General features: G+C 39.1%; 1 protein-coding gene across 1 annotated transcript in view; it reads left to right on the top strand.

The window, feature by feature from the left end:
• Positions 1 to 663: 663 nt before the first annotated feature.
• Positions 664 to 23,638, top strand: part of PDE3B (phosphodiesterase 3B) — an 89,967-nt gene continuing 66,992 nt past the window's right edge. Inside the window, exon 1 of the mRNA XM_085317164.1 lies at positions 664 to 2,044. Coding sequence (XP_085173290.1) covers positions 1,022 to 2,044 — 1,023 coding nt within the window. The 5' untranslated portion in view covers positions 664 to 1,021. The remainder of the gene's footprint in view (positions 2,045 to 23,638) is intronic.

Below are 23,638 nucleotides of genomic sequence, written 5' to 3'. Positions count from 1 at the left end.
TTCAAGCACACATTAGCAACTTTTCCGTTGTATCTCAAAACAAAAAACAAAGACCAAGGTGTGTTGGGGGGGAAGCCCCCTTAAGGCCCGGCTTTCCTGCTCAGATGCTTCTGCTCTAAGTTCGGCGCCGGCCAGGGAAGTGCTCAGGAGCGCTCCAGCCTCTCAGGGCTCACAGGACGCAAACCCGGGGGCGGCCACCAGCACGCAGGTCTCCAGCATTAGTTTTTTTTTTTTTTTTTTTTTNTTAAAGCCTCTCTCTATAAATATATTCACACACATACGAAGCTGCTCACTGCCCAGCATTTCTCCGCTCTCCCGGGGCGCGCCGCGAGCCGTTAAACGGGCAGGACTGCGGGGGGGGSCTCCTCTAACGGCCGCCCTCGGGAGCGGGGCGGGGCCAGAGGAGGCGCGTGGCGCGCGGGAAGGAGCCGGCGCAGCACCGGGGCTGACGCCTCACGCCTCGTTCCCCCTCCACCCCCGCCCCCTCCCGCAGCCGTTGGGGAGCCCCGCGCGAGGGCGGCGTGCGCCCGGCAGGAACGCGCCCGCCCCGCCCTTCCCCCTCGCTCCCCCACCCCCTCACGCGCTGGGAGGGAGCGACCGTTAGCGAGCGGCCGTTAGCGCGCAACCGTTCCCCAGGCGCGCGCCGTGCGCAGCTGCGCGAGGACAGGGCGGGCGCGCGGGCGGACGGCCTGACTGAGGGCTGTTCGTCGCTGCGCTCCCACCCCCGCCGGGGTTTTGCCAGCAGCTACTGCCGCTGGTGAGCGCTGGGAGGCGATAGCGAGTCCCTCTCGTTAGATCCGCTTGCGGGGAGGAGAGAGACAGAGACAGAGAAAGAAAGACAGACTTTTACCTTTTTTTCCTCTTTCCCCGTCATGCTCTGGACGCTGCCGCCCCAGGAGGGAGAAGTCGCGGCTCAGCCTGGTGCGTTTCTCCTGAGGAGATGAGAGAGACACGGCCGGGCGAGAGCTAGCGCCACCCGCTCCTTTCCCCCGTCCTCCCCCTTCGTGCTTCCCCGACCACCATGAGGGAAGAGAGAGAAGCCGCCACCGCGGCCGCCTCCCACCGCGGACCTAGCAAGCTCCCGCAGCACTACCAGCAGCCGGACGGCGCGGCGGCTGCCCCTCTGGCTCTCCCCGGCGGCAGCGGCCCGGATAACCTGCGGAACGGCTACGTGAAGAGCTGCGCGCCCCCCCTGAAGCAGGATCCCCCGAAAAGCTTCTTCTCTCTGTTGTTGCTGCCCGCCGCCGCTGCCTCCTCCTCCTGGCGGACTCTCCTCAGCCTGGGCGCCCTGGTTGCAGTCGTCCTCTCGCTACTGGCCTTTCACGGCAGGGGCAGCCCCGGGGGCCAGCAAGACGGGAGCAGTTGGCGAAGCCCCCGGCTGCTGCGCGCCCTGCTGTGCCTGTCCCGCTGCCTCAGCCCCCTCTTCAGCATCGCATGTGCCTTCTTCTTCCTCACCTGCCACCTGGCCCGGGACAAGCGCGGGGAACACGGCGGCGGCACGACTCGCTGGTGGCTGCTGGCGCTACCCGTTTGCTGTTTCTCGGGGGATTTCGTGGTGCTGCAGTGGCTGTTGCCTGCGGAGGGACGCGAAGAGGAGTCCCAGGACCCCGCCGAGCTGCAGGCGGTTGCAGGCAGGCTCTTGACTATGCTGGGCTCGGTGACAGCGCTGACCCTGCTGCAGAGATCCGTGAAGCTGAGCCGGAGTCTCCTGATTTTCGTTTTCTCTAGCCTGGTCTGGCTGGTATCGTTCACCAGCCTTAACTCTCTCCCCCCAGCGTTCAGACCGCTGTTGGCCGGCTTGGTCGGGGTGGCAGGCTGCCTCTTGGCACTCTGCGGCTGGGAGCGCGGCATCTTCTCGGCTCAGAGCCGAGGAGCGCACCACGAGCATCATCACCCACGGCTCCCCAGCGTGGAGGAAAAAGTGCCTGTGATCAGACCCAGAAGGAGATCTAGCTGCGTATCCTTAGGGGAAAGTTCGGCCAGCTATTATGGCAGCTGCAAAATGTATAGGAGACCTTCGTTGCCTTGCATTTCCAGAGAGCAGGTAGGTTTCTCCAAAACTGGAGGGAGAAACATTTTCTGAGGAGTAATAAGCGCGACTTGCTTTTCCTAACTTCTGTATATATATATGTGCTGGATGTCTGCTAACTGTCAAACTCCCGTTAAAGAAATAGAGGAATATGTTAGTTCCTTAACGTGTTTTAGTTCCTCAACTTGGTTCTGCGGAATCTGTATTATACTTTGTATAGGAGCTAAGTCGTAATAATACGTTTGCAGTAGGACAGAGTGCTGGCTCGCTATTCGTACGATCTTAAAAATTTTAAAGTTGTCTTAGTCATTAAAAAAAAAAAAACAACAACAACAACAACAAAAAAAAACTTCGGCTATCAGCTACTTTATATTTTGGTTGTTTCTTTTCCAAAGCCCACCTCCTCCGCTTCTGGCAGACTGTACAAGAGAAAGAAACCTCAGCTCTCTAACTGCACGGTACTTCTCTTTCTTCCCACTTTCTATCGACAAAATGATTGCCAAGTGCTAAAGAAAAACTAAGTTTTGAGGGATATTGTTTACCGATTTTTGGCGATGTTTGAGTGGTGATTGTCCTTCTGCCTTGCAGATTACTGTCTCTTTTTTTCTCTCTTTCCCGTATATCCTTCTTTTCCTCACTCTAAAGAAGTTAACATTAAGTTTCGGTTGATTTGATTTAAGAAACTTCTACTTACTGAAGAGAGAACTGTTCAGTAGAGTCTGGAAAGTTGCCCAAAACATTCAGTTTTCTTGAATGGAACTTTGTTGGGTTTTAGCTCGTGGAAAACTTTTCAATGAGTCTTGGCTTTTGTTGTGCAAACCCCCATGTGGGGTGGAGTTTGTTTATATTTGGGAAATTACACGTGAACTCCAGGAACACCAATTTGTATTGCCGATGGAATTGGCCCGAGGCTGCTGGAAGTGGATAATCAGCCCGTTATAGGAGGGAGAATAAGAGGAGTGTTTTTAATAATCAGTTCACAGAAACTGTTCACTTGCACGTTTATTTCTGCAGAATCCCCCTTCTGTTGTGGTTGACGTTCATGGATTCTAAATGAAATTCTCTAGTTCTGCGTTAACATTTATTCCGTAATACACCTCTTACGATGGCCATGAAATAGCTCTGAGGAAATATGAGGTGAATCTGAAACAGTGGAGTAGTTCTCGAGCATTTCTTCCCCGGCATTTATAATTCAGAGTAATCCACCAGTAATTTTTTTTTAACCTGAAACATTAAAGTGCAAATATGCTGAAACAATTAATTCAATAAAATTTTAAATTATTTAATACTAGAAACARTTATCAAAATATTATAATACTAATTGAGATATTTTAGGACTATTATAATAATAACAACTTATTTTCTCTACTCCCTTCTAGGTAGTAAATGCTCTCTTTTTGTCTCGCAGTCATCTGCGATATAAAAAAAAATCAACAAATTTGATAACTGCTTTCATTAACCTTTCTAGATGATAAAAGGTATTTGTTCTTATGCAAGTTACTGACTGCTTCTTTTGATAGTCATCTCACTTCCTAAAAGCATGTGTATATTTCAAGTTAAGGCATTGCCTGTTCTTTAAGAAATATTGTAAATGTCAACCATAAGTAAATACGTGGATTTTACTGAGTGTACTTAAATCTTACATGTTCATAATAAAATGTAACTGTTTGGTAGACATCCAGTATTTGATATCTTCGTTATCACTAGAAGTAAATAGAAACAAGAAAGAGATTTAAGTTCTCTATTTTCCTAGCAGTCTATTGTGCTTTACAGTAAATACTTGTACTTTATTAAAGTTTAAATGGGCTTCGTAGATGTATGTTGTATACAATAGTTTGTGGGCAATTTTGTAAGGATAATACAGTTTAAATTGTTTGATTTCTTGTCTGTCTTGGAGAGAGATCAGACATTGTAGAGCTGATAAGAAGTCAATTGTTTGTGTATGAGGAGAGAAATAAACATCCGGTGTGCAACTTTATTTGAATAAACATTAAATCTTTTTGTATTGTTTCCCCGAAACAGAAGGAATGTATGCACTTACTGCTCTTCAGGGAGCATTTATTATGTTAATTTTCTTTAGAAATTGATTGCATGTCTTGCAGATCTTCATAGAAAAATGTAGGTTTTTTTTTCAATATTAATGTTTAGACATAGCAAGGTTAATGAATACAGTGCAATACGGGGAATGTGCTATAAGTCCAGTAGGGCATGGATATTTTGGTAAACAAGAGCTAAGTTACTATAGTGATTATATTTGATGTATTTTATGTGGTTGTTAATGTGAATTGAACCTCTACAAGCAGGAGCAAGTGAAAACAGAAAGATAGATACAGCTTTGAGTTAATCTTGGGGGAAAATAGGGAAATTGACCATGAATTTTTAGTTACTTGTTGATCTGAAATTATGTCTGACTGTCTAGTTAAATACGACAAGGGAATAATTATATTGGGTTGGCTTTTTTCCATGTATATGAACCAGTAGTGCACATACTGGAATTAGATGTCACTGTTGTCTGGGGTAGAGATAGAAATGGGCCCTATGAGCATGATCCTGTAAATGCTTTCTGATTTGAGCAATCTGTATGCTAAACACTTGAATCATCTCTTTCTTTATATGGACAGATATGGCAACTATAATGCTGAAAAGTTAGTAAATTGAATTACCTTTGTTCTTACCTGTTGTATGATATCCACACTGCTTTAGCCATCAGTCTACAGCTTCTTGCTATCTATGCTTTTTCTGCAGTACATATCGTTAACAGTGTAATCTGAGAGGGAAAAGTGTATTATAAATTTACATTTTTATGTAGGTATATCTAAACACCACTGTGAAAATATCTAATGTGTCTAGATCAGAATGTGATATGGCTAAAATTAAAACTAAGAATTACAAGGAGGTGCTATTTCTTTTCTGAATTCTACTGTATTACATTTCGTACTGAAATTTGTACAATTTCAGCCGTGAACACGCTTTTTGCATTCTTATTGCAGTGTTCCTCTTGGGCCTAGGGAGATGCTGCATATTAGTAGTATACTTGCAGTATTTATTGATTGGTATCACAAATTTTGTATAAAATAGAGTTTTAATTACATGTATTAATTGGATGTTAATCTGCTACTTGTATGAAAGAATTTGTCTTTATTGGCCATTAGCTCTCCATTTCTATTTCTTTTTCTTTTTCTCCGTGGAAGCCAATTCAGGAATGGGAATCTAAAAGGTTGTAGCCAATGTTGCAGCTCTTGTAAGTAATTCATGTCCTGAAAAATAATGTAGTAAACTTTTTTTTTCTTTAACATATAGGTCAACAGGTATCTGAGATAGAATATGTGTAGGAAATCGTACACAGGAACTTAGATGAGTCAAAAAAATTTTTCTAAAATACTTATTTTTCCTTGCAGAAAGAATAGGCCCTTCTGATTTTTGTATGTGTCCCAAATAGTCTGCAAACATAGCAGCCTTTTGTTTTTCCTAGCTACTGTACTTACTTACTGTTCAAATGTGTAGAAATGCTGACATATTTCATGGATAACACTTTCATGTTGCACTCTCTTAATTATAGGAAGAATTGTCATGTGATTAAGCTATTAGATTAACCCCAGATCTCCCCAACTTCAATTCCTTGCTATTTTATACCTTTTGTGAATTACCTTAGACATATCAGGCCTCAATTACTCTAAAATATTTATGTAACTCAAAATTAATGCAATTCTTAATTTGCTTAGACAGTCTGTATCTGTTCCTGCTTCCTATTTGTGAAACAAACTGTGTTTCAGCATTCTTAAGTACTCTGGCTGTAAGCTTTTTAGTGCAGAAGCTGCCTGTTGTTACGTATTTTTACAATGTCTGCAGTTCACAGAAGATGACAAAGGATGTTATTAGGGAGGCTGAACACAATTAGGAATTCTGTTAGCTAAGTTTAGCTTAACCTGATTTTTAGATACCTACAACTTGATTTTTTGTTTTGTTTTGGACAGAAATAGGTCAAAAATAAATGTTTGTAAGTTATCAGTGTAGCAAAGGGGTTAAATGTGTCTCTAGGTGTGGTCAACCTGGAGATAAGATGTAGAGGGAGAAATGAAGGACATCATAAACAACTGTGTGGAAATGCTGGAGAAATCTGGTGGGAGGTAGAGAATATTTTATTACAGGAGCGACAGTAGGAAAGGAGTGAAGAAGCTGATGGAGGAGAAGGTTCCAAGGACAGCATAGCTAACTGTGTCAAATGGAACTAACAAGATAAAGTACTAATTTTCAGCTTTGACTGACATTTAAACTTCTGCAAGAAAATTTTAGAGATTAGGAACAAAAAGTTCACAGGAAAGTATCTAGAAGGACAGTGGAAGAGAATATGTCCAGACTCTGGTTTGTGAACAGTATGTTCTGTGAGGTTAAATAGGAAAGAAAAGTTACAAGGGATCAGGTAGGAAAAGTGTCATCTGCCAGCATAACCCATGTGTGTGTATGTATATGCCTGCCGGTAGTATCTTAATAATTGAACTTGACTGGCTGAACCAGTTGAATATGGGCGACTTATGGGGGAAATTTCAAAGACATCAAATTCTAGCATTTTATGAAAAAAATGGTAGAAACATAAGGGGAACCCTGGAGAGGATGTCTGAATAGAGGTCAAGTCTGCAGTATGAGCTGAACCCTGGGAATCGAGTATTTCATACCATAAGTAAATAACAGAACTAAGTGAAAAAATTTCTCTTAAAGCCTGTGCCTTATTTGGCTTGTTAGGAAGTGAATTTTTAAAACTTTTTTTTTCTCTCCTATTTTGGTTTTCTGACCCCTAACAAGTGAAAATTTTATGCAGCCTTACTATCATTCAAGCCAATCACATAGTATAGTCATTTGAAGCTATTGGGTCTGGTGCTCATAAAATACTTGTTGAAGATGGAAAAATCTTATGCTTTTATGCAAAGAAAAGGGTAAGAGAGAGGGAAATTGGAAAATGTAGTCTTTCCCATCACAGACAGAAAAACTTGTGGAGAAAAACAGGTGAGAAGCTTCTGGTTTATGAAAGAGAAGGGAGAGCAAACCACTGGAGACCAAGATTATAAAGTAATTTGTTGGGATATCACCCATGTTCTCTAGGATAAAACTATGAAAAGACAGAACTGAACAAACAGTTTTAGGTGAGAGTCAAGGGGAAAAGAAGTTGAGTTCCAATGTGACTTTTTACTGGAGAAAAAAGTAAAAATGCATAGCAAGATAGAAAGATGCAACAGAATATATTTTAATAAAAAAGGAGACTTTTCCACACCCCAAGAGCAAGAATGAAAGATTAAAGGATAACGACCTGGATTGGACAGGGCAGATTTTGTAATGTGTTAGGGAATGCTAGCAAAGCATAAAAAGAGTCAATGACTTTAAGGATCCAGTGGAGCCAAAAGAAATTTTGTCTTCCAAACAGACAGGAATCACCAATACTGAGAAGTCACATGATAGCATGACCTATGCTAATGGATGGTGGTGTTTAGGAAGGGGAAGTATGAAAAAAGCAGATCAGAGATTTGTCCTTAAGAAAGACCTAATTAACTTCATGGCCGTTTTTGATGAGTGTGAAGAAAATGAGGTGTTTCAGGAATGCAAGAGACTGCATGACTAAATGACCGTTAAACTAAAAATATAGTTTCCAGAAGCAGTCTTATGCTTTAAAATGGATCATACAACTTTGGAAAAGGACATAATTCATAAAAAATAAAGGCAGCTGTTGACCTGGGCTGTGCTTTGATGTGTTCTTTTTCTCATGGGCCATCCCTACGTTTTCATAGTTTTTAATTTAGCATGCTCCTTTGAAACAAGCGTAAAATTACTGGGGGAGGGACAGAAGAGGGCACAGGTGTTTAATCTTTGTATATGCCTCTGTTTATTTGGTACTTCATTATTTATGAAGTCTGATGCTGCACTGCCCAGTCTTTTTGACTACCAGTGCTAATCTCACTTCGTACAAGAGAAATGGAAAAAGCTGACCATTACTTCCAACTGAATGACTAATTGAATGGTAACTCTGTTAAATTTTGTTCCCCGGTATTGGGTTGCCAGCCTTAACGCTCCTTTGTGCAAACTTAAATATCTTCATTAGGTTAAAGGCATATTTGGAGCAGATGTTCCATTTGTTGTTCCCTTGATAAATAAAATCTTATTTTATGGAATATGTAAATTATCCTTTCCTTAGATTATTTCCTTTTTTTGTAAGATACTTAAGACACAGTAGGAAATATACCATATAAAACTGTATCTGGATGCTCTGGATCTTGATACTTTTTTTGAGAGATCATGCTGCTTTTGTGAGGAATGTTCCAGGCAGTTTTGGTATGAATTAGCAGTATAGGTACATTGGTGTAGCTATATTCATGCTGCTAACAGTAACTGAAAAATATATGTGATTTAATTTCAAGTGAGTACTTTCATTATGGCAAAACCGCCTCAGTGCCTTTTCCCCTCCCTCCCACCTCCCTTCTCCTCCCCTCTCTGTCTCTGGAGCAATTGTGCCAATGTTAGGTGCTTCTGCTAGCAAGCCTATGTCACACCTGCCTATTTATATTTAAAGTCAGTATAGCTTTATCAGCAGAAGTTCATAATATAGACTAAAGTCTTCTGGAAATGAGTGAGACTTAAGGTTTGCAGAGGAAAATTTTATTAGTTTACTGAGACAACAGTTTAGCTATGACTCCCTGCATAGACAGTATGATCCTTGTATTAGAATGCATCTTTTAACCTTAATTATTGGCCATGTTCTATTTTCTTTTAATGTGGTTAAACACTTTTTAGCCTTTAGTTTAGCTCCCATTGTGTTAAAAGGGCATTCTTAAACTAGACTCCATAGTTATACTACACTTGCTGCGTCTTTAGCACGATTTCTGTTCCAATGTGGCCTAGAATTAAAGGCCTACATTTAGTTTTAGTGTCGCTAAAGGTCTTTTCTTTTTTGTTTTTTTTTTTTTGAAAGTCAGTTTAATGTTACAGATTCAGTCACAGATTATTTTCTGATCAGTTTGATTTCCTAAACAATGTTAGGTGATAGCTATTTGCTACTTCAGGAATATAGTTTTATCTTTCTGCCTGGCAGATTTTCTTAAAGGAATTCTATATTTCTGAGTACTCTAAGTTACAAATATTAGATAAGAAATACGGTTTTAAGAATGGGTATCAGTGAGTTTTTCTAGTACTTTTGACTCTTTAGAACAACTTCTTTCCTTTCAGGCAAATCGCTGATACAGTTACTGTTTTTCAGCGTTTGATTGTTGATGATGAGATATCTGAGGATCAGTGGTCATCTTTTATGTGAAAGGTGCATGGTAGCCAAGGAACCATATGGTGTGTATGTGCTACAAAAGTGGATATCATCTTGGAAGCTAAGCTTTTAACTTTTGGAAGGATAGACAAAAAAGGACTTTCTGTGAACTTTCTCTGGGGCAGGGATTGATCTTTGTATTTATAGATCATCAGCAGCACTTAATAAAATTTGATGTCATACTTATGCTTTAATTATACTAACTTAAAAAAGAAAATGCATTTGTGAGAAGTCTTAAGTGATTATTTTCTTCATTAATATCTGTACTAGCCTCAATTGCATTCGGTTTGCCATCTATACAGCGTAATGTGTAAATGCACTCACAGATTCTTTGATGTACGTTCTTGCAATTCCACAGTGTCTTATACATTTTCAGTCCCTTAGAATTACACTCCCTGTGTAATTTGCACATCAATTCCAGTTGATTTAAGCCATATTTTCTTAGATACATGCAGCTGAGGTCTTACGTGTGAGTAGTAGAGAAATCTGTGTTCAAACGTGAAGGTGTGATTAGGACACTGAAAACGTTTAAATCCTGCTCTGTCTGTGAAGTGCCATCTTCTCTGGCGCTGAATGAATCAGCTCAGATTGGAAGAAGTAAAGCCACATTAGTACATATTTCCACTTGACTAATAGGCCTGTCTGTGAAGCAGGCTTTACTTTGCCTAGGTAGTGATCTCTGTTGATCTGGGTTATGCTGCTTCCATTGAGAGAATCTGTACAAAAATGTGTTGAACCACACAGGCTTACCTATTATGCATTGTTGCTTATAGCTTGAGTTAGATAAATACATAGATTATTTACGTGAAGGGCTCTTATTCTTCCTGACATGTCGGTATAGGACGGAGTTARGATATGAAATACGCTGCAAGAAAACACAAACAAATCTTTGTTGTCCACCCCATGTGTATTCTCTTTCTGTTCTTGTTTTAAACAACCCTGCATTTTGAGGGGGAATAGTATCTATTTCGGATCATTGAAACATACTTGCAGAGGAAGTTTCGAATGAACTTTGCATTGAGAGAATTTCAATTGACTAAGAACATAGATGTTTGTCTAGGCATTCACTTGTCTTTTTCACACAGCACAGTTGAAATATTTTAATTACAAGCATCTGTAAATTTGTTATGTGTACCGATACAAACCCTTTAATTAGTTTTTTTTCTTTAATTTCCATAGAAAGATCCTTTTCATGCTCATTGTAATTTTGAAAATCTAACTTTTCCATTGGAACTTTTGGTTGAAATTCAAAGTTTGTCTAAAAAAGAAGGTTTTGAAACAGCCTTTGTGTTAATGACCTGTCTTTGTATTGTGGGCTTATTTATTTTTCATAACTGGAAGATATTTATTCAGTGCTGAAGAATAAATTTTTAGAGAAACTTGAAAAGAATTGATTGTCAGGTGACTTTCTTTGATGTCAAGATGGAGGTAAGAAAGCATGAGTAGATGAACAGAGGTTGTGTTAGATGTGTAGATGAAAAATAAATGCTGGCTATTGCTTTTAAGAGTAGCCTATTTTTCTGGGCCCTCTGAGACAATGGCAGTTATTTCAGAGTCTTATGTGAAATGTTCTCAAGATGAAAGTAGTATTTCAGTCCCTGTGTGAAGGAAAAAAATTCTTATGAAGAGTGAAATCAGAAACCATTTAGAAGATCCTAAACTTCAAACTCAAGTCTTGTTAAAACTGAATAAAACTCTATGCTTACATATGAAATTTGTGCAACCCATTATTAAGATCGCTAAAGATAAAACTTCAGGACAAATTTAAATAGAAATTGATGTTATATCTGTACATATTAAACTAGAAGCTTGTTTTTGTTTTATGTTTTAGAAAGTAGCTTACAACTTTGGTAAAATTTTATGCCATGTTTCATATAAAATCATAGAATCATAGAAATAGAGATATAACCTTGACATTAACTGCAAATTCAGTATAACAGTGGGCCTATAAGACTTTCCCTTTAAGTAGTAAAGGTATATAGTTAATGTCGTTTTCCTTATATAAGACTAGATGCTGTTATAATCTCATTGCTGAAGTTTGTCTTTTGTCCTTGCCTTAACATGTATCCTGGTAGGAAGCTACTTAAGAGTCAGCACAGCATTTTACCTTTCAAGTGGAAAAGAACATGTGTTTTGCAGTGTTTAATGAATGAGATTATAGTTCCACTTGTCAAAAATTCAGAGCTTAATGTAATTTTTAACCTTAGGTCTCTAGAGCAGGTGTTAACAGTCTCAAAGCAATACATTCTTAAAGCTATGTTCCTTCCACCATAGCTAGTGGCAGACAGGGTTGGTGCCTTATTAGGCACATCTTTAATTATTTGGACCTTCAAAATGCAAGATAGAGAAATTTCCAGAAGGTTAGTATTAAATAGTAAATTGCTTTCTTGCTTGTCTTTCTCTTTTGAATTGTCATTTTTCTTTCTCCTTTCCTATCCTTAGGTGTTTCTAATTTTAAAATAATTTTGACATCTCTTCTTGACAGTGTAATCTTTATCATTCTATGCATTAGAGGATCAGTAACATAATTGGATTCAAAATTATGAGTAACTTTCACCAAAGATATAAAAATGCTCTGAAAAAGTAATATTTTGCTTTTTTGGAAGCATATCAACCAAGCTGCTGTTTTTAAAAACTTACTTCTGTAGAATATTTGGTAACCTACAATTTATAAAGTTGAAAAAATAAATATTTCTTTAGCATTTACAACAAAAATGTCTCTAGTATCTCATGCTTGAATACCAAATAAATGTCCATTACTGAAAAAAGACACACAACTAGACTGCATTTGAAAAGATATGTACATTTCTTGTTGACATACTCATACAAATCTCATTATTTATCTTGGTGTGTATATATATTACTATAATTCTGTTTTTTTTTCCATTTTGTTCTTTTATTTCTGTATATTAGATGCAAGGCGTTTGCTCACCTGCTTTGTTCTCCATAAGCATGTAACTGTCATCTGTGCAAATTTATTTGTAAGGTCTGGGTTCTTTTGTAGCTAGGAGCCTATTCTTTGCTACCTACAGAGACTCTATAAAAGCTGAGAAAAATTCTGTTTGTTTCTTGGATGGAGGGGGGCAAAGGTCTTCTAGTTACATTTTATTTTATTTTGCTTGAAGAAGACTAAGGCCTTCAGCCATCTTGCTTTTTTGGGGTATTACTTTCTGATTGTAAACAACTGGGAAGGGAGATTACTAGTTCCAGTGCTGTATTTATTAACAAGAGTAGATAGCTGGCTAATGATTATGGGGAATAAACTGTGCATCAAAAATAAATATGAAACGTCTTGCTCCATTTCTCCCTCATACTTAAAGCAATGGGAAAACACTGAAGAATTTGTATCCTGAAAAGTATCTTTCTGGAATATTAGTCCTGTAAAAAAAAAAAAAAAAAAAAAAAACTTTGCCTGATCTTTGTATTACTGAAGTTCATATGAATTTAATTGAAATATTTCATTCTGCTTACAGCATCTTGTCTTGAGCTTTATTTGCCTACACAGGGCAAATAGACTTTTGCAGAACTTTTGAGGAAGAATCTGAACTTTATTTCCCATTTGAGTAAGGCTTTGACTCAGGACACAGCTGGGAAGCTAACAGATGTGCTAGGTCAGTATTTCCTTCTTATCAGCTCTGCTGTGCTTCTTTATATGTTCTGCAGTGGTGGCCTTGCAGATTTCATGAAGAGGAGTAAGCCAAAAAAAGCCCTAGACAAAAAGGAGAGTGTGGTTTTTTGCCTGTGTCTTTACATGCATGTCACTTGGGAGTTCATTTAGCTCTGTCCACAGAGCTAAATTTCTTCTTAGTATGCCAGTCAGAGTATACCAAGAGGTAGAGCTGGAGAAGAAGTGAGTAACTAGCAGATTCCTTGGTAGATTTTTTTTTTTTTTTTTAATAAAGCAGACAGCAATTCTGACTGTTGGGAAAGGACATTTAATCATTGATATTTGGATAGACTTTCAAGCCTTGCGTAGAGGCTATCCCTCTATATAAGATGGTCTTGCTATACCTCAGTTAAATAATTAAAATGTTAGGTCATTTGATGCCTATGTTCATATTTAGATGTGAACATTTTTAATGCTTTCTAATAGAACTTGTCTGTGGACGTTCATCCACTTCTTGGTTCTAGTCCAGATATGTAAAAAAATAATTTTATCAAAGACCTCCTTAGCAACCATTGTCTATTCTAGTTTTGGATAATCTGTCTGAGCCTTGATCTGCATACCAGAAGTCATCACATGGCAAAGCACCACAAAAAACATGTTAGAGAACAAAGAGAAGGAAATTACTATCAACAATTCACAGATTGGAGAAGAGGTTTTCTCAGGACTCCCTGATCCATAGTTGAGTAGAGTTGGGACGGAAAGTATTTGGATCCCAGGGTAACCCAACAACCTAAGTCTCACTGGTCTCTGCTGGCCTGCTTTCCTCCCACACAAGTTACTCAGCATACTTTGTATCATCACAGCTTTTCTACCTATCATTGTCTCTTCTTTCCTGCAACTCTTTGATCTCCTTGGAATTTCAATAATCAGGTGCCAGACTACTTCCTATGTATTTTTTCTAGCTGTTTTTCTGTTCAACTGAGGAAAATTTTCTTCACCAATAGACACTTTCTCCCTGTTGCTGCAAGTTTCCTTCTGCCTTGGTTGCCATTCCTGCCTGCCATACTATACTGCAAAAGTGGAACAAAGGGGACTGAGGGTATTTGGGAAGAATCCAAAAAGCAATGCAGTTGAAAACTATACTAACAGAGTAGAAAAGTCTACTGATTGAAACGCCTCCATTTAGAGGAAAAAAAATCACGGAAATGCTAACAAGTAGTTAATTGCTAACTAAACCAGAGCATTGATTATATCATGTAAACATAGTATCCTTTTTTGTTTCTTGTTTACTAGGTAAGTATAGCTGCCAGTGCATACTTGCATGCTGTTCTTTGGGGTTTTATTTCACACTACTCATTTGTACCCTTGAGTGTTTTGGATTGACAATTGGTATTTTGTTTTTTAGACCATGGATAAATTAAGATACTAAATTTCAGCATGAAGGTCTCAAGAAACTGGAGAATCCATGATGTATTTGAAAGAATATCAGGACTGTTTTAGAGCTCCTTTTAGAGCAGTTCAAACTTGATATGAACGTAAGTTTCCTGAATGAGTAAGACTTTGTGAAAGAAATAGTAAAAATAAGTCACCAATTGATCTCCTTCCTGCATGTTCACCTTTTCAATATCTCCTTCCCTTTAGTGGTCAGGAAACTGCTATGACAAGTCTGTATGGCTGGCTGTCACTTTGTCTGCTCTAGAATGTTTGGGGATTTCCCACTTAAAATTGCTCTGTAGAGATCAGCTAGATGGGAGACATTTTCATCACTAAACTGCATGTGTATTTTTCGTTGGTGAAGCCTTACCCAGAGTTTTTATGTTAAGTATCAAGACTTTTTAATCTTGCCTTTTTGCTTGTTTATGCCCCATGATTAGCCCATACTACAGAAAGCAGTTATGTTTGCATTGGATGAGCATTGATGTCAGAATGCAAAAAGTCTGTACTGGAAAAAGTTTTTCATTTTTATTCATGTCGTGAAATGGCTAAAATCAAATTAACATTTAACAATAACATCCCCCCATGCCCCCAAATCATCTAAAGCTTTTTGTATAACATATTATAAGAAAGATCAGCACGTACATATTTTGATTAACATGTGTGATTTAGTTGCCAATACTGTTCTCTAGAATCAGAACTTCCTGTGAAAGATAATTCACTGATGATGAGAGCCACACTCTTTCTGTTCTTTTTTTAGGTTAAAAATGTGGTTTTTTTTCTTTCTCTGTAGATACAGTAACTTTTTTGTTATAACTTCTTAAGATATGTTCTTGATTTTTTTATGAACACATCTATTTTATGTGAATGAGAAGTAGTTTCATAAATCCTCTTGATGTTTGTATCTAATAAATTTTAGTACTGTGTAAGATCAGAAAAAATCTGGAATTATAAAGTACAAAGGTACTGCTATTCAGCTGTTTTATATAGAATCTGAAGATGTCTAAAGTTTTATATATAATCTGAAGGTGTCTAAAATTTTATTTATGGCAGATACTTTATAGTTTACATGGATTTTTGTTTTGATTATGTTTTGGAATATATGGGTTTTGTATTCTAAGTGCTCTTATGCATCCTTTTCTTTTTGATTAAAAAGACTGCCATACACAGCTATTGCAAATATGTAATAAAATTAAAAATACCTACATACAATATTGCTATAAGTTTTGATTTGTAGATATGGTAAGTTAACTGTAAAGATGTTAGTCAAGGGTTAACTGTAGTATGCTTCGCTGGCTGTTGAGTGAAACAGGATGCAGTGACTACATTGTCAGACTGCTGGTGTGAGTGCAAACAGATGAGGAAATGCTGGATCAGGCACTTCAGCAACTTGGGCCGTTACCGAGGAAACCGCTTGCGTCATACTTGCTAGCAATTAGCTTACAGTTCTTTTATTTTTGATAGTGTTGCAAGCTGAACTTGACTGTTACAAAGGAAGAGTCTGGCTGCTTCTCAAACTATTATGTTGTGGCTGTGGCTACAGTGATCATGAGAATTTGCAAAATATTACTTTATCTAAACTGGAAGTATTTAAACTCTCCAGCCTACCTTTACAAAGAATTTTGTAATTGTGCTTGATTCTGAAAGATGTACAACAGAATTTTTCTTATCTATGCAAAAATGCTTACCCTATTTATCAGAATAAAGTTCTGTGCAAGTTTCACCATCACTTCATACATTACCACCTTTTTAGCAATTATGTTGAAGTATTTGTGTGTATTCTAAAGTGTTATTTATTAAAACATGGTTTTCAAAATGAATATTGAGGTGTAACCTCCAAAATAACAGATCTTTTTTCTGAAGACTTTCATATATATGATTAAAATTCGGTAACATCCAGTGGTTACCTAGCCACTAATATAAACTAGGTCATGTTGAAGGCAGTTATGTGTTTTATCTCAGAAAATAATGATTTATTCTACATTTAATTTCAAAACTATAAACAAATTTACAGTAACTGGTTTAATATGTTGTAAAAGAGCTTATAGCTAGCTAAATTATTTTTTTAGGAAAAAATTATATAGTGACCAATAGATTAAACCAAGTATATTTGTTGTTGCATTTTTACTTTAAAAAAATAAAAGTATCTAATACAGTCAAAGAGATGAATAAACTTAGAGCTTAGCAGTTTACTTTTATAGTGCATAGTTACAAGCTAAACTTTTTGAAGTGTCAAGGTAAATACAAAATACATGCATATTCCTGTGTGAAGCTTAAAAAGTTAGGATTTTTGAAATATTTGAATTAAGATTGGGATTATCAAATTATTTTGGATTTTTTCCATTTCAAATCATGTTTTCTTGTTAAAAAAAAATCAAATCAAAAGCTAGAGTTGTGTCAGTATCTGAAATTTATATGCAAAGCTATTAAAAAAAAAGTGAATACAAGATTTGGAAAGATTGCACTTGGTATTCTAGGTTTCTGCACATTTATGATAGATTAACTTGGCTGTGGCATTTAACATCTTGTATTTTAGGGAGCATTTTTCATGTTGTCCTAGACTATCATCTGTGGTTAGCTGGTAACTCAGACTGCATTCCAAATTGTAATCACTGCCTACCCAGCCTGAGATATTTCTGCAGGATTCTTACTAATCTTTTCATGAAGGATTGGATTTGGGGTTTTGTGGACTTTTTGTTTTTGTTTGTTCATTTTTTATGGCTAAAGCACTTGGATGCCATTCTAAAGAAAGAACAACCGTATCTGGTGATGGTAATAAATAAATATGTTTGATTGATTTGTCTAGCCTCACTAATATATGTCATCACGTGTGTCCACCATTTGGTATGTGCTTTATTTGATGTGCATTCATGTTTAGCTCAATTGCAATTTATGAAGTTTTAGTATTGAAGTTGATGACTTTGAAATTTAAATTTATAAGGCTGATAAACAGGTAACCTAAGTGTTGAAAAATAGGATGTGGAAATCTGAAATCAGTGTGAATTTTGTCTTTAATCTTTATCCTTTTAATTCCTAGCAGTAAAATGGAGATTGTGGTGTTACCAGATCAAGTGGATTTCATGAGTCTATGTCCAGTAATTTGCCATTTATGTAGGGCAATACCTACAGGTAACCTGAGACATATTCAATGTTTGGGATAGCTCGCATGACTGGAACGCTGTCATGGATGACTATGCGCTTTTTAGGAAAGACAGGCCAGGAAGGCGAGGCAGTGGAGTTGCTCTTCATGTCAGAGAGCAACTGGAATGCATCGAGCTCTGCCTAGGGACGGAGGAGGAGGAGGCAGCTGAGAGCTGATGGGTGAAGATCAAAGGGCAGGCTAACACTGTGGACACTGTTGTGGGTGTCTACTACAGGCCACCTGACCAGGAAGAGGAAGTCAATGAGACCTTCTACAGACAGCTGGAGGTAGCCTCACGATCACAGGCCATGGTTCTCATGGGAGACTTCAGCCACCCTGATATCTGCTGGAAAGACAGCACAGCAAGGCACAGACAGTCCAGGAGGCTCCTGCAGTGCATCAGTGATAACTTCTTGTCACAAATGGTGGAGGAGCCTACGAGGAAGGGTGTCCTGCTGGACCTTGTCTTAATCAACAAAGGAGGGCTGGTTGGAGATGTGAAGGTTCGGGGCAGCGTTGGCTGCAGTGACCATGAGATAGTGGAGTTCAGGATCCTGCAGGAAAGAAGTAAGGCAATAAGCAGGATTGCAACCCTGGACTTCAGGAGAGTGGACTTTGGGCTCTTCAGAGACCTACTTGGAGAAATCTCGTAGGTTAAGGCCCTAGAAGGAAGGAGGGTCCAGGAGAGCTGGTGAGTATTCAAGCATCACTTCCTCCAAGCTCAAGAGCCATACCTTCCAAGGAGAAGGAAGTCCAGCAAAGGGGGCAGGAGACCTKCATGGATGAGCAAGGAGCTCCTGGCAAAACTCAGACAGAAGAAGAAAGTACACAGAATGTGGAAGAGGGGTCAGGCTACTTGGGAGAATTATAGGAATGCAGCCAGAGTATGTAGAGATGCTGCAAGGAAGGCTAAGGCCCAGCTGGAATTGAGTCTGGCAAGGGATGTCAAGGACAACAGGAAGGACTTCTTCTAATACATCTGTAGCAAGAGGAAGACTAGGGAAAATGTGGGCCCGCTACTGAATGGGGCGGGGGCCCTGGTGACGAAGGGTACAGAGAAGGCAGAGTTATACTGAATGCCTTCCTTGCTTCAGTCTTCACTGCTAAGGGCAGCCCTCAGGAACCCCAGAGCCTGGACATGAGGGAGAAAGTCTGGAGAAAGGAAGACTTTCCTTTGGTTGAGGGGGACAGGATACCTTCTGGGCAAACTTGACGTTCACAAATCCATGGGCCCAGATGGGATGCACCCACAGGTACTGAGGGAGCTGGCGGATGTTGTTGCCAGGCTGCTCTCCATCATCTTGGAAAGGTCCTGGAGAACTGGAGAGGTGCCTGAGGACTGGAAGAAAGCCAATGTCACTCCAGTCTTCAAGAAGAGCAAGAAGGAGGACCCAGGGAACTACAGCCTGGTCAGCCTCTCCTCCATCCCTGGAAAGAGGATGGAACAGCTCATTCTGGATGTCATCTCCAGGCATATGGAGGAAGAGAAGATGATCTGGAGTAGTGAGCATGGATTCACCAWGGGGAAATCCTGCTTAACCAACCTGATAGCCTTCTATGATGGAATGACTGGCTGGGTAGATGAGGGGAGAGCAGTGGATGCTGTGTACCTTGACTTCAGCAAGGCTTTTGACACTGTCTCCCATAACATCCTCCTAGAGAAGCTCAGGAAGTGTGGGTTAGGCGAGTGGACAGTGAGGCGGATTGAGAACTGGCTGAAAGGCAGAGCTCAGAGGGCCGTCATCAGTGGCGCRGAGTCTAGTTGGAGGCCTGTGGCTAGCGGAGTTCCCCAGGGCTCAGACCTGGGTCCCATCCTGTTCAACTTCTGTATCCACGACCTGGATGAGGGGACGGAGTGCCTCCTCAGCAAGTTTGCTGATGATACCAAGCTGGGAGGAGTGGCTGATCCACTCAAGGACTGTGCTGCCATTCCGAGAGACCTGGCCAGGCTGGAGAGTTGGGTGGAGAGGAACCTTCTGAGGTTCATCAAGGGCAAGTGCAGAGTCCTGCACCTAGAGAGAAATAACCCTAGGCACCAGTACAAGCTGGGGGCTGACCCCCTGGAAAGCAGCTCTGCAGAGAAGGACCTGGGAGTGCTGGTGGATGACAAGTTGACTGTGAGGCGGCAATGTGCCCTTGTGGCCAGGAAGGCCAATGGTATCCTGGGGTGCATTGGGAAGAGTGTTGCCAGGAGGTCGAGGGAGGTGATCCTGCCCCTCTCCTCAGCCCTGGGGAGGCCTCATCTCGAGCACTGTGTCCAGTTCTGGGCTCCCCAGTAAAAGAGAGACATGGAGCTACTGGAAAGAGTCCAGCGCAGGGCTACGAAGATGCTCAGAGGGCTGGAGCACCTGCCATGTGAAGAATGGCTGTGAGAGCTGGGCCTCTTTAGCCTGGGGAAGAGAAGGCTGAGGGGGGATCTTATCAATGTGTATAAGTGTCAAGGGGATGGGGCCAACTGAACTCTTTTCAGTGGTGCCATGCAAAAGGACAAGAGGCAATGGGCAGAAACTGAAGCACAGGAAGTTCCGCCTGAACATGAGGGGGAATTTCTTCACTGTGAGAGTGACAGAGCCCTGGAACAGGTTGCCCAGAGAGGTGGTGGAGTCTCCCTCTCTGGAGATCTTCAAGGCCTGCCTGGATGCAATCCTGTCCAACACGCTCTAGGTGACCCTGCTTGAGCAGGGCTCTTGGACTAGATGATCTCCAGAGGTCCCTTCCAACCTTACTGATTCTATGATTCTATGAAAAGAAAAAAGAACAGAATACTTCAATATTGGTTAGCTGCAATATGGCAAGCAGGTACTTAAAAATATAAAATATTAAGCAGTTCAACAAATTTCAGTCAGCTGGATACCAAATTGTGCAGTGTCTAATATTATATACAAAGTTTTCACAAAGTCCTTCAATTGAAAGGTCTACTTTAGATGTTTGAGGTAAAGACTTACACAGTAAATAGGGCAGAGAGATCTTTTGAATATTAATTTAAGATTATATGGTAAAAGAGTCATACTATATACATGTGTGGGTCCAGAATGAACTGGTAAAGGACATATGCAAATCAGATACTTCCTGAATATTGGGTTTTCAATTAAAACAGTGCTAAAGCAGTGAAATACTGTTACATTTGAAAATTCTTAATTATTTTCAAAGAGAGTAAAATAAAATGAAAACATTGTAAAATTGTAACAACATTATTGTGAGTCCTCTACTTTCGACTATCCATTGTACTTCAATCTACAGTAATATGGTACTGGAAAAAAGCTATTATCCTAGAATGTTGAAGAAGAGGCCCTCTTACAGTGAGTCAGGAAGCACAGCAGTCCATCATTGATGCTTTTAGGTATTTTGATTACGTTTCGGCCCATTTTGCAGATAGTTGAAGCTTCCAATAAAGTAAATTGTTAGAGTAAGGAAACTTCAGTCTAACTGCTTGCAGTAATCCTCCTTGGCTCTTAATTTCCTTGTTGCCAAAATTCAGGTATATGGCAGAAAGAAAAAGGAAAATGTGACCAAAACATTGTTTCATATTAATGGTTCAAGCTTGGAATGAACTTTGAGACAAATAGGTCCCATGACTTTGTTCCTGCCAGCTTCAATCAGGTTTATAATAGTCTATAATATGGAATTGTGCAGTCCAATCATGAGTCACTTATTCCTTTTATAGGCAGTCTGTGGTAGGTTTACTGTGTAGAGGTGTTTACTTGCATGTTCTTTCCTGGAGAGAGAATTTCTCCATGGAGAGATGGAGGCAGATGCACCTTTCTTCCTATTTCAGGTTTAGAATAATTCATTTATTGATAAGTACACACAAATGACTTCAGATATCTGCTTCTATTGCAAACTTTGAGTGTTGTCTTGCCTTATGCTAGACGTTCGTGCTCAGAGATGAAATCTTGTAAAAACACTTGCAGTCCTGCCACTTTGAAATTTCCTTTTTTTTCTTTACTCTTTCATGGAATCTGAAATATCGAATCTTTTATTGTGCAACTATTAATGATTTTCTGATATAAAGGAGAGTTTATGATCACCTAATTTGATTTAAATTTTTTTTTACATAATGTTCAAGAAGATGAAGCAGAAATCTGCCCTTGATTAAGTTTGCATTTTTTAAACCAAAATATTAACAAAAGTACTTACTTTATGAATGTGTCAAATTAAACTCTAAAACACAGGAGATGTTGGAGGAAATTGAAAAGAATGATAAACTTGAGAGAGAGCTTTAATTACATAACGAAGAAACAAGCCTGGATAACAAAAAGCAAGCTTTAAGCTTGCTTAGTAACACTGAAGTGTTATTTCAGGTGAATCAGTTTTGATGTAGTATAAGTTGAATAAACAGGCTAAAGTAATCAATAATTTTTTTTTCAATCTTCCATACCAATTATGCCTAGCCAGAAGATGGTGTCAAAAGGCTTTTTCTGATAATGTCAAAATGAGAGTTTAGAAATGCTTAAGGCTTTATCTATTTGTTGCTGACAAATAGATAACACATAACAAAGTTCAAGATAAGCTATTCTTCACAGTTCTGTGTGAATTATGAAGAATGTGCAGGGTCCTCCTGTGGCTGTTGTTTCTAACCTTTTGCCTGTAAAGCTTAAATAAATAAAGCTTGCTGTCAGAAATGTACTAGAAAATTTGTTCTGGTTAGAACAAATTTTTTTTAATTGAAAATATTAGAAATGGTAGAGGGCAATTATTAATTGATCAAGAAATTTGGGGAGCCACTTTTTAAGAGCCTTAGTGTCCTTAGCAGTCATCCATTATAATGACTGCAGAAAGGTGTAATGACTCTGTCATTTTCAGAAAAGCGATGTAGTGACTATAGTTTTAAAACAGCTATATCTAATACTGCTGACACTGTAACTGAGACAGCTTGTAGCATACTGTGCAATTCACTCGTAAAATTGGGTGAATATGACTGGATAGTTTTTGTTGATTTTTGTTCTGCCATTAATTTTTTAGATTAATTAAACTTTTGGAGAAATAGCCTATGATGCCTAAATACTTGCCAAAACTCTGTTGTGGCTGGTGAACTGTCAGAAGTGTTCTGTGAAATGTGGTTTTCTTTAAATGCATTAAGGCAAAGAATCAAATCAAGCCCAGACTAAGTAATTTTAATCTGCGTACAGAGGRAAGCAGGAAAGCTCAGCATTATCTAGCGGTCTCCAGTCAAAAAATTCTCTTCCTTATGTGTTAAAAGCTTTTGTTCCACATGCAAATGTACTGTGCACTGATTTGTATTTATTTTTTTGCTCAGTTACAGTCTTGTGGGGGGTTGGAAATGTAAAGATTACCTTGCTATCTGTGGGTCCCAAACATGCATGAAGCAGAAGTGATTTCATAGTCTCTCAAGTGTTTCACTCAAGAGTAAGATGTAAAATGTCCGTAAGATGTTTGTATTTGTCCACTCCATTCTTGGATTTGTGGATCTAATCACTGACTTGTTATGTTGCATTTAAATATTGTAAAATGGCGTGTATGTTCACACTGAAATCTTATAACTTCAAACTAGCTACAGAACATTTTTAAAATTAGCAAAACTATCATTAGTGTTAAAAATACCTGCCAAAACCTTTGAAATGTACAGCTTAATTTCTTAACTTACAGCTTTTATCATTTAACATTTAAAACGTTGCCTAGTATTCTGATTAGTTTTATAATCTGTTTAAAGTGTATGTATGCTCCGTTGTTTAATCAGTTGTAGCCATTTTTAATAACCATTTATACATACTGAGAAACTGCATTTTCTAGTTTGCTAACGTAGGAGCTTATTTTCTGTATCCTGAGGCAATTAGGACTGTGCAAGTGTGATAGTGAGAGTTAGAATCTTAATAGCGTGAGTCAGTCTTACAGTGTTTATAATATGTTTTAGTCTCGCTTACTTTTTGGAGCATTGATATGAATTATTGTTGATTGAAGAATAAATCAATTTATTTCAACTCTTCCATTCTGTAAATGAGCGAGCCTTTTTTTCTAAGTAGCTTTTTCTGGTCTTAATCAGCTCATTTTAGAAGCTCAAGACTGAGTTTCCTTTAGATATTTGTTTTTTCTTTAATCTTCAGAGCTGAATTTGGACTACATCTTGGAAGTACAGTCATTTCAAGAAGATAAAGTATCTGTTAGCTA

The sequence above is a fragment of the Rhea americana genome, unplaced genomic scaffold (genome assembly GCF_003343005.1).
Source record: "Rhea americana isolate MKP2758 unplaced genomic scaffold, rheAme1 scaffold_49, whole genome shotgun sequence".
Taxonomy (NCBI): Eukaryota; Metazoa; Chordata; class Aves; order Rheiformes; family Rheidae; genus Rhea; species Rhea americana.
Note: the sequence above shows the minus strand (reverse complement) of the source record. Positions and strands in the feature narration are given on the sequence as shown.